Source organism: Stenella coeruleoalba (genome assembly GCF_951394435.1).
Source record: "Stenella coeruleoalba genome assembly, chromosome: 7".
Lineage (NCBI taxonomy): Eukaryota > Metazoa > Chordata > Mammalia > Artiodactyla > Delphinidae > Stenella > Stenella coeruleoalba.
Genome location: NC_137153.1, coordinates 72843546 through 72854457, shown reverse-complemented (window position 1 = coordinate 72854457; position 10912 = coordinate 72843546). Strand labels below are relative to the sequence as shown.

General features: G+C 38.8%; 1 protein-coding gene across 9 annotated transcripts in view; it reads right to left on the bottom strand.

Annotated features, from left to right (window-relative positions):
• Nucleotides 1–1316: 1316 nt before the first annotated feature.
• The window catches only part of PIP5K1B (phosphatidylinositol-4-phosphate 5-kinase type 1 beta), a 423928-nt gene continuing 414332 nt past the window's right edge, over nt 1317–10912 (bottom strand). For all 9 annotated transcript variants that reach the window (XM_079925690.1, XM_079925691.1, XM_079925688.1 and 6 more), the window contains one exon: nt 1317–2054. In XM_079925690.1, coding sequence (XP_079781816.1) covers nt 2052–2054 — 3 coding nt within the window. In that variant the 3' untranslated portion in view covers nt 1317–2051. The remainder of the gene's footprint in view (nt 2055–10912) is intronic.

Here is a 10912-nt window from a genome sequence, read left to right as displayed (position 1 = left end):
CTATTATATGTAAATTATACCTCAATTTTTAAAAGAAGGTACAAAGTGTTGAGGTTTTCTGAGACAGGTGAGTTGACCGCAGACTGGTCAAGGGTGACGGTCGCGGTGGGGAGACAGGATTGGGCATCATGGACAGCTTCATGGCATTGAAATAGCATTTGAGTTAAGCCTTAAAATAGTGGTTCTCAACAGTTCTTGGGTCAAAGCCACTGTGAATTTGATGGAAATTATTGTCTTTCTCTTCATGAAAAAAGCCCCCATATACACAAAGGCATACCCAACTTGTGTATATTATTTCATGGCCCTATTAATATCCATCTGTGACCCTCCTAAGAATCAATGGGTCCTGGGCTTAAGGACCCCTGCTTAGATAAATGGATACAAATGGGAGGGGGAAGAGCAGGATTGCAGCTAAGTAAACCCCTATAGTAAGATCGGGCATCTGCTAGCACATATGGATACCAGGCAGAGAGAGGCGAAGAATCCTCCACGATCCACTTCAGTAAAATTTCCCATTGACAGCCCAACCCAGGATAAATTCCCAGCACCAACTCTGCAGATGAAATGAATACTTATACTGAGTCACCATGGCTCCAAGCTGTATTTACAAAAGCTAATATTATGTTTGTTTATGAGAACCAGCTTGCTTTAACTTGAAGTATTTTACACTGAGCATCTTACTCATCAGGAATGTCTTTTTTTTTTGTAATGATTTTTTCTGCAGTGTATGATTATGCAACCTCTTAACCTTCTGCTGCTTGGGACACTCATGTGATACTATAGATGTATTAACTGCTTAAATATTCATTGCCCCTCTCTGCTGAGTCTATTCCTATGTGAAAAGTACACTTCCCAACACTTTGACGACAGACTTGTCAATGTCATTTGCTTTGGCCAGTGGATTGTGAGTTCTGTAAACCATGTTTAAGCAGAAGCTTTACGAGCTCCCATGGTTCCACTATCACATTTTTTCTTCTGCAGTAAAAGTGGCATGTCCTAGACGGGTTGCTCTGGATCCCAATCCAGAGATTTGGGGATTGTTTGTCACCACAACATAACATAGTGAAAGCTGACTAACACACCAGGACATTTGGGAAAGTCTCTTGAACAAGTTGAGCAGAATCTGCTATTGAGTCTTTTCTCAGGGCCCGGGTAATTTTCTCTCCATTTTCATCAATCACGAGAGTCAGTTTATTTAGGATTGCAGAATATGTAAAAATGATGGGTATCTAAGTTACTTCTTTTTCATTAACAAAAGAAAGAAATGTAAAGACCATAAACCACCTGAATTAATATAATACCACAATTGAGAACAAAATATTTTATTTCTCTCAATAAAACTATAGTTTACAATAGTATTTACTAAATAAATTATATAATCTCTTTTACAAGCAATAAACTAAATCACAAATATTTCAAAGACAATGTATGTACACGACATAAGGCCTTTTATAAATAGCTTTGCTTTTCTCATTTCACTAGTAAACAGTGAAAAAATCTTTATAGAAGCTAATTTTCTATAAAGTATATGCAGACCTATTACACTGATCTTTATATGAAACCAATTTAAACTTTTAATGACATGGGCTGATTATAACTTTGAAAAAGAGCATAATTCAGACGTTACCATTTTGCATGGATAGATTTTTTAAAAATATATAAGCAGATTACATATGTTGCTTATGGATAATCACTGGATGCATGCAAAATGAAACAATGCAAGTGTCAATAGTAAAATAGCACTTCCAAGTCCAAAAAGGTGATTGGCAATGGTATAGAAAGCAGCTTAAATAGAGTTCATGCAGTTCTTCACAGTTCAGCAAGCAACAGCAAATGACAGAAGAGTGTGGTATTTTTCACATCACATCTGCCGATCAGCCTCTTGGCCGAGGCTCCCCTGACATCTCGCAGACTCCAAGTCCAGTTGATGATGACTCTGTGTGTAGTGGGGCTCAGCCCAGTTTCCTTTGGGCAATTGTGGAGTGGAGAAACTTCTCTCCCACAACCGTGTTCCTGCCTCATCCATCTGCCTAGGTGGTCACCATTTTCACTTACTGGGGGAGAAAAAAAGAAAGCAGATGTAAGACTAGGTTTTCGCATCAATTTATAATGGCGCCTCATGATTGCGAACAAGTTCATTCTTTCTTCCAATGACTTGTGCCCGGAAAACATGCAGGTAGAAATGGGAGGGCATTAGGCCTGGAATTGATTCTTTTGCAACGATGAACATCTGCTTCCCTGGACCTGCAACATGTAAATTACACCAAGATCTATCAAGCGCTTACCACATCACAGCTTAGTGCTAGGGACTCTGAAGGAAACAGCGCTGGCTAAGACACATTCCTGCCCTCCAAGTGCACAGCGCTTTGGGGATGTGCTGTGGTGTATCAGGCCTGAAGCCAATCAGAGAAACTTGAACACGGTCTGGAACTCATGAATGCTGTGTGCCTTTTTACACACTGTCCCTGTGGCTGGGGAGGAAAAAATATGTCCAGCAAATACTGGACCTAAAATGGTAGCCACTTAAGCTCAGAGGCGGCTAATTCAACCCCTGACAGCTGTACCAAGTTATATACGGGGAAGCGGTACCATGGTCAGTCAGACACAATGGCTTAAATCTATTGATTCTCTCTAATTATTATCTCTAATTATTACAGCTACAGGACATTATGCAAGTTAGTTAATCATCTTTGCACCTTATTTATCTGTTAAATGGGAGTAATAAACTCTACTTTATAAGTGATAAACTTTTCTATGAGGAAATAGTATCTGTAAAAATAGACACACATACAGGATATACACAAATTCTGTACATATCATTTAGTGCCTGGCAATAGCAGTGTCTCCAAAATAGTAGTTAAGAAGGTTGCAGTTGGGATCACAGAGATTGTGTGGCCCGACACATTCATTTGGAGGCTGAAAATACTTGAGTAAACAGTTTGAAATGACTGAAAATTATTAGGAAAGAAACTATATCAAAGAGGATTCTGTTTAAAAGTATTACATCTCGTAATTTGAGCCTATTGTGAGTTGTACCTTTTGTTGTTTTATAGTTGAGACTGCTCACTCTCATTAATCTAAAACATGTTCACACTGTTACTTTCTATCCCGTTCTATTGAGCTATATTTCTGTTTTTGTGCCAGTACCATATTGTTGTGATGACTACAGCTTTGTAGTAAAGTCTGAAGTCAGGGAGCCCGATTCCTCCAGCTCCATTTTTCTTTCTCAAGATTGCTTTGGCTATTCGAGGTCTCTTGTGTCTCCATACAAATTTTAAGATTTTTTTGTTCTAGTTCTGTGAAAAATGCCATTGGCAATTTGACAGGGATTGCACTGAATCTGTAGATTGCCTTGGTATTACAGTCATTTTGACAATATTGATTTTTCCAATCCAAAAACATGGTATATCTTTCCAGCTGTTTGTGTCATCTTCAATTTCTTTCATCAGCATCTTACAGTTTTCAGAGTACAGGTCTTCTGCCTCCTTAGGTAGGTTTATTCCTAGATATTTCATTCTTTTTGATGCTAAGGTAAATGGGATTGTTTCCTTAATTTCTCTTTCTGATCTTTCATTGCTAGTGTATAGAAATGCAACAGATTTCTGCATATTAATTTTGTATCCTGCCACTTTACCGAATTCATTGATGAGCTCTAGTAGTTTTCTGGTAGCATCTTTAGGATTATCTGTGTATACTATCCTGTCATCTGCAAACAGTGACAGTTTTACTTCTTTTCCAATTTGTATTCCTTTTATTTCTTTTTCTTCTCTGATTACTGTGGCTAGGACTTCCAAAACTATGTTGAATAAAAGGGGCAAGAGTGGACATCCTTGTCTTTTTCCTGATCTTAGAGGAAATGCTTTCAGCTTTTCACCACTGAGTATGATGTTAGCTGTGGGTTTGTCATCTATGGCTTTTCTTATGTTGAGGTAGGTTCTCTTTATGACCACTTTCTGGAGAGTTTTTAATCAGAAACCAGTACTGAATTTTGTCAAAACCTTGTTCTGAATCTATTTAGATGATCATATGATTTTTATTATTCAATTTGTTAATGTGGTGTATCACACTGATTGATCTGCATATATTGAAGAATCCTTGCATCCCTGGGATAAACCCCACTTGATTATGGTGTATGATCCTTTTAATGTATTGTTGGATTCGGTTTGCTAGTATTTTGTTGAGGATTTTTGCGTCTGTGTGCATCAGTGATATTGGCCTGTAATTTTCTTTTGTTGTTGTTGTTGTTGTATCTTTGACTGGTTTTGGTATCAGGGTGATGTTGGCCTGAGTTTGGGAGTGTTTCTTCCTCTGCAGTTTTTTGGAATAGTTTCAGAAGGATAGGTGTTAAGTCTTCTCTAAATGTTTGATAGAATTCACCCATGAAGCCAGCTGCTTCTGGACTTTTGTTCGTTGGAAGTTTTAAAATCACAGTTTCAATCTCATTACTTGTGATTGGTCTGTTCATATTTTCTATTTCTTCCTGGTTCAGTCTTGGAAGATTGTACCTTTCTAAGAATTTGTCCATTTCTTCTAGGTTGTCTATTTTATTATTATTATTTTATATGGTTGCTTGTAGTAGTCTGTTATCCTTTGTGTTTCTGTAGTGTCAATTGTAACTTTTTTCATTTCTAATTTTATTGATTTGAGTCTGCTCCCTTTTTTTTCTTGATGAGTCTGGCTAAAGGTTTATCAACTTTGTTTATGTTTTCAAGGAACCAGCTTTTAGCTTCATTGATCTTTGCTATTGTTTTCTTCATCTCTGTTTCATTTATTTCTGCTCTGATCTTTATATCTTTCCTTCTACTGCCTTTTGGGTTTGTTTGTTCCTCTTTCTCTAGTTGCTTTATGTGTAAGAATAGGTTGTTTGTGATTTTTCTTGTTTCCTAAGATTGTATTGCTATAAACTTCCCTCTTAGAACTGCTTTTGCTGCATCCCTTAGGTTTTGGATTGTCATGCTTTCATTTTCATTTGTCTCTAGGTATTTTTTCATTTCCTCAGTGATCCACTGGTTGTTTAGTAGCATTTTGTTTAAGCTCCATGTGTTTGTGTTTTTTAGTTTTTTTCTTGTAGTTGATTTCTAATCTCATAGTGTTGTGGTCAGAAAAGATACTTGATACAACTTCAATTTTCTTAAATTTACTGAGACTTGCTTTGTGGCCCAGCATATGATTTATCCTGGAGAACATTCCACGTGCACTTGAGAAGAATGTGTATTCTGCTGCTTTTGGATGGAGTGTTCTATAAATAATGGTTAAGTCCCTCTGATTTAATGTGTAAGGCCTGTGTTTCCTTATTGATCTTCTGTATGGGTGATCTGTCCATTGATGAAAGTGGGGTGTTAAAGTCCCCCACTATTATTGTGTTACTGTTGATTTCTCCTTTTATGGCTGTTAGTATTTGCCTTATATATTGAGGTGCTTCTTTGTTGGGTGCATATATATTTATAATTGTTATATCTTCTTGGATTGATTCTTGATCATTCTGTAGTGTCCTTCTTTGTCTCTTGTAATAGGCTTTATTTTAAAGTCTCTTTGGTCTGATATGAGTATTGCTACTCTAGGTTTCTTTTGATTTCCATGTGCATGGAATACCTTTTTCCATCCCCTCACTTGCAGTCTATATGTGTCCCTAGATCTGAGGTGGGTCTCTTGTAGACAGAATATATATGGATCTTGTTTTTGTATCCATTCAGCCAGTCTATGTCTTTTGGTTGGAGCATTTAATCCATTTACTTTTAAGGTAATTATCAATATGTGTGTTCTGACTGCCATCTTGTTAATTGTTTGGGATTTGTTTTTGTAGGTCTTTTTCTTCCCTTCCTCTTTTGTTCTCCTCTCTTGTAATTTGATGTCTAACTTTAGTGCTGTGTTTAGATTCCTTTTTCTTTTTTGTGTATCTATTGTTGATTTTCGGTTTGTGGTTACCATGAGGTTTTGATGTAGCAGTCTATACACACACACACCCACAGCCACAGCCACAGCCACACAAGACTGTTTTCAGTTGCTGGTCTCTTATTTTTAAATGCATTTCCAATATCCTACACTTGCACCTTCTCTTCTCATGATTGCTGATTTTTATATAATATTTGTGTGTGGATGATTTCCTACCTTTACCATATGATTGCCTTTACCGGTGAGCTTTTTCATTTGTAATTTTCTTGTTTCTAGTCATGGCCTTTTCTTTTCCATCTAGAGAAGTTCCTTTAGCATTTGTTGTAAAGCTGGTTTTGTGGTGCTGAATTCTCTTAGCTTTTGCTTGTAAAGCTTTTGATTTCTCTGTCAAATCTGAACAAGAGCCTTGGTGGGTAGAGTATTCTTGGTTGAACGTTTTTCCCTTTTGTCACGCTAAAAACATCATGCCATTCCCTTTTGACCTGCAGAGTTTCTGCTGAAAAACCAGCTGATAACCTTATGGGGATTCCCTCGTATATTATTTGTTGCTTTTACCTTGTTGGTTTTAATGCTTTCTCATTGTCTTTCTGTCAGTTTGATTAATATGCATCTTGGCATGTTCCTCCTTGGGTTTATCCTATATGGGACTCTGTGCTTCCTGGACTTAGGTGGCTGTTTCCTTTCCCATGTTAGGGAAGTTGTTGGCTATTATCTCTTCAAATATTTTCTCAGGCCCTCTTTCTCTCTCTTGCATTATAGGAGTCCCAGAAGGAGAAATGTTGGTGCATTTAATGTTGTCCCAGAGGCCTCTGAGACTGTCCTTATTTCTTTTCATTCTTTTTTCTTTGTTCTGTTCTGAAGCAGTGATTTTCACCATTCTGTCTTCCAGCTCACTTATTCATTCTTCTGCCTCATTTATTCTGCTATTGATTCCTTCTAGTGTATTTTTCATTTCAGTTATTGTATTTTTCATCTGTTTTGTTCTTTAAACTTCTAGCTCTTTATTAAACATTTCTTGTATCCTCTCGGTCTGTGCCTCCAATCTTTTTCTGAGATCTTGAATCATTTTTTACTATCATTACTCTGAATTATTTTTCAGGTAGATTGCCTATCTCCACTTCACTTAGTTGTTCTTCTGGGGTTTTATCTTGTTCCTTCGTCTGGCACATATTTCTCTGCTGTCTCATTTTGTCTAACTTTCTGTGTTTGTGGTCTCTGTTCCTCAGGCTGCAGGACTGTAATTCTTCTTGGTTCTGGTGTCTACACCCTGGTGTGTGAATTTGGCCCAGAAGCTTGTGCAGGCTTCTTGGTGGGAGGGACTGGTGCCTGCCCACTGGTGGGTGGAGCTGGGTCTTGTCCCTCTGATGGGCAGGGTCACATCAAGGGGTGTGTTTATAGGTGGCTGTTGGCTCAGGATGACTTTAGGCAGCCTGTCTGCTGATGGGTGGGGCTGTGTTCCCACCCTGTTTGTTGTTTGGTCTGAGGCATCCCAGCACTGAAGCCTGCAGCCTGTTGGGTGGGGCCAGGTCTCAGTGCCAACATGGCGACCTCCAGGAGAACTCAAGCCAATGAGTATTCCCTGGGGCATGCACCACCATTGTCCTTGCCCCTGCAATGAGCACAGCCGACCCCCACATCCCCAGGAGACCCCCCAAGACCCACAGGTGGGTCTGGCCCAGGCTCTTATGGAGTCACTGCTTTGCCCTGGGTCCCAGTTCATGTGAAACCTCTTCATGCCTTCCAAGAGTGGAGTCTGTTTCTCCCAGTCCTGTGGAGCTCCTGCACTCAAGCCCTGCTGGCCTTCAAAGCCAAATGCTCTAGGGGCTCCTCCTCCCAATGCCAGAACCCCAGTCTGGGAAGCCTGCCATGAGGCTCAGAACTCTCACTCCTGTGAGAGAACCTCTGTGATATAATTATTTTCCAGTTTGTGGGTCACCCACCAGTATGGGATTTGATTTTATTGTGAATGTGCCCCTCCTACCATCTCATTGTAGCTTCTTCTTTGTCTTTGGGTGTAGCATATCTTTTTTGCTAGATTCAAGTCTTTTTTTGTTGATGGTTGTTCAGCAGTTAGTTGCGATTTTGGTGTTTTTGTGAGAGAAGGTGAGCTCAAGTCCTCTACTCCATCATCTTATTTCTTGTCCCGTTGGAATCAAGTTTTTTGAAAACTGAGGGTCTTGTAGAAGTTTCTATAAACTTTGTTAAGCACTCTCACCCCCAGGGTACAAGAATGTCAAAGTTGGGTGAGAACTGCCAATTCTATATCCATGTTGTAATGTAATCCTGGGATGACATGTTTGGTTACCCGAAAGTGTCCATTTATAACCCTAATAAAATGAGGTGGCCTGACAGGTCTTTTTTTTTTTTTTTCCTGACAGGTCTTTAAGTCTTCTGTGGAACTTGAAAGCACAGCATCTCCCTGCTTGTAAACTTGGCCACAGTGAGCTGGCTCCAGAAGGCAATTTTATTATCCATTATTTGGTATTAAGTGTGCAATAATTTTCCTTTCTTCAAATTATAATCCACAAGTCCTATATTAGCCATCAGTGAAGAGACAAGGTGTCAGCTGTCTGTCTACCCTGGGAAGAAACTCATAGCTTGAGTTTATTCTTCAAAATATGGTGCATGTAGAATCCCCTCCACCTCCCCAACATGAAGATGGGTTCTTCAGGTATTAGTGCCCTGAACGCCAGCAACTTCTGAGGTGCTGAGACTCAACCCTCTCCTGACCTGATGGATTTAGAAACAGAAATGGGAACTGGTGCTTTGGCGAGAGAACCTAGCCATATCTCAGGTAAGGGATGGCAGAACATTTCAGTTCTATCACCAATTGAACTGCTGTGTGTGTGTGTTCGTTTATTTATTCAAACATCTTTATTGGAGTATAACTGCTTTACAGTGGTGTGTTAGTTTCTGCTTTATAACAAATTGAATCGGCTATAAATATACATATATCCCTATATCTCTTCCCTCTTGCGTCTCCCTCCCACCCTCCCTATCCCACCCCTCTAGGTGGTCACAAAGCACCAAGCTGATCTCCCTGTGCTATGCGGCTGCTTCCCACTAGCTATCTATTTTACATTTGGTAGTGTATATATGTCCATGCTACTCTCTCACTTCGTCCCAGCTTACCCTTTCCCCTCCCCATGTCCTCAAGTCCATTTTCAATGTCTATGACTTTATTTCTGTCCTGCCCCTAGGTTCTTCAGAATCATTTGTTTTCTTTTTTAGATTCCATATATATATATATATATGTTAGCATACGGAATTTGTTTTTCTCTTTCTGACTTACTTCACTCTGTATTACAGACCCTAGGTCCATCCACCTCACTACAAACACCTCAATTTCATTTCTTTTTATGGCTGAGTAATATTCCATTCTATATATGTGCCACATCTTCTTTATCCATTCATCTGTTGATGGACACTTAGGTTTCTTCCATGTCCTGGCTATTGTAAATAGAGCTGCAATGAACATTGTGGTACATGACTCTTTTTGAATTATGGTTTTCTCAGGGAATATGCCCAGTAGTGGGATTGCTGGGTTGTATGGTAATTCTATTTTTAGTTTTTTAAGGAACCTGCATACTGTTCTCCATAGTGGCTGTATCAATTTACATTCCCACCAATAGTGCAAGAGGGTTCCCTTTTCTCCACACCCTCTCCAGCATTTACTGTTTGCAGAATTTTTGATGATAGCCATTCTGACCGGTGTGAGGTGATACCTCATTGTAGTTTTGATTTGCATTTCTCTAATGATTAGTGATGTTGAGCATCTTTTCATGTGTTTGTTGGCAATCAGTATATCTTCTTCGGAGAAATGTCTATTTAGGTCTTCTGCCCATTTTTGGATTGAGTTGCTATTTTGATATGGAGCTGCATGAGCTCCATGTAAATTTTGGAGATTAATCCTTTGTTAGTTGCTTCATTGGCAAATATTTTCTCCCATTCTGAGGGTTGTCTTTTCGTCTTGTTTATGGTTTCCTTTGCTGTGCAAGAGCTTTTCAGTTTCATTAGGTCCCATTTGTTTATTTTTGTTTTTATTTCCATTTCTCTAGGAGGTGGGTCTAAAAGGATCTTGCTGTGATTTATGTCATAGAGTTCTGCCTACGTTTTCCTCTAAGAGTTTTATAGTGTCTGGCCTTACATTTAGGTCTTTAATCCATTCTGAGTTTATTTTTGTGTATGGTGTTAGGGAGTGTTCTAATTTCATTCTTTACATGTAGGTGCCCAGTTTTCCCAGCACCTACTGAAAAGGCTGTCTTTTCTCCATTGTATATTCTTGCCTCCTTTATCAAAAATAAGGTGACCATAGGTGTGTGGGTTTATCTCTGGGCTTTCTATCCTGTTCCATTGATGTATAGTTCTGTTTTTGTGCCAGTACCATACTGTTGATTACTGCAGCTTTGTAGTATAGTCTGAAGTCTGGGAGCCTGATTCCTCCAGCTCCATTTTTCTTGCTCAAGATTGCTTTGGCTATTCGGGGTCTTTTGTGTTTCCATACAAATTGTGAAATTTTTTTGTTCTAGTTCTGTGAAAAATGCCAGTGGTAGATTGATGATAGGGATTGCATTGAATCTGTAGATTTCTTTGGGTAGTATAGTCGTTTTCACAATGTTGATTCTTCCAATCCAAGACCATGGTATATCTCTCCATCTGTTTGTATCATCTTTAATTTCTTTCATCAGTGTCTTATAGTTTTCTGCATACAGGTCTTTTGTCTCCCTAGGTAGGTTTATTCCTAGGTATTTTATTCTTTTTGTTGCAATGCTAAGTGGGCGTGTTTCCTTAATTTCTCTTTCAGATTTTTCATCATTAGTGTATAGGAATGCAAGAGATTTCTGTGTATGAATTGTGTATCCTGCTACTTTACCAAACTCATTGATTAGCTCTAGTAGTTTTCTGGTAGCATCTTTAGGATTCTCTATGTATAGTACGATGTCATCTGCAAACAGTGACAGCTTTTACTTCTTTTCCAATTTGGATTCCTTTTATTTCTTCTCTGATTGCTGTGGTTAAA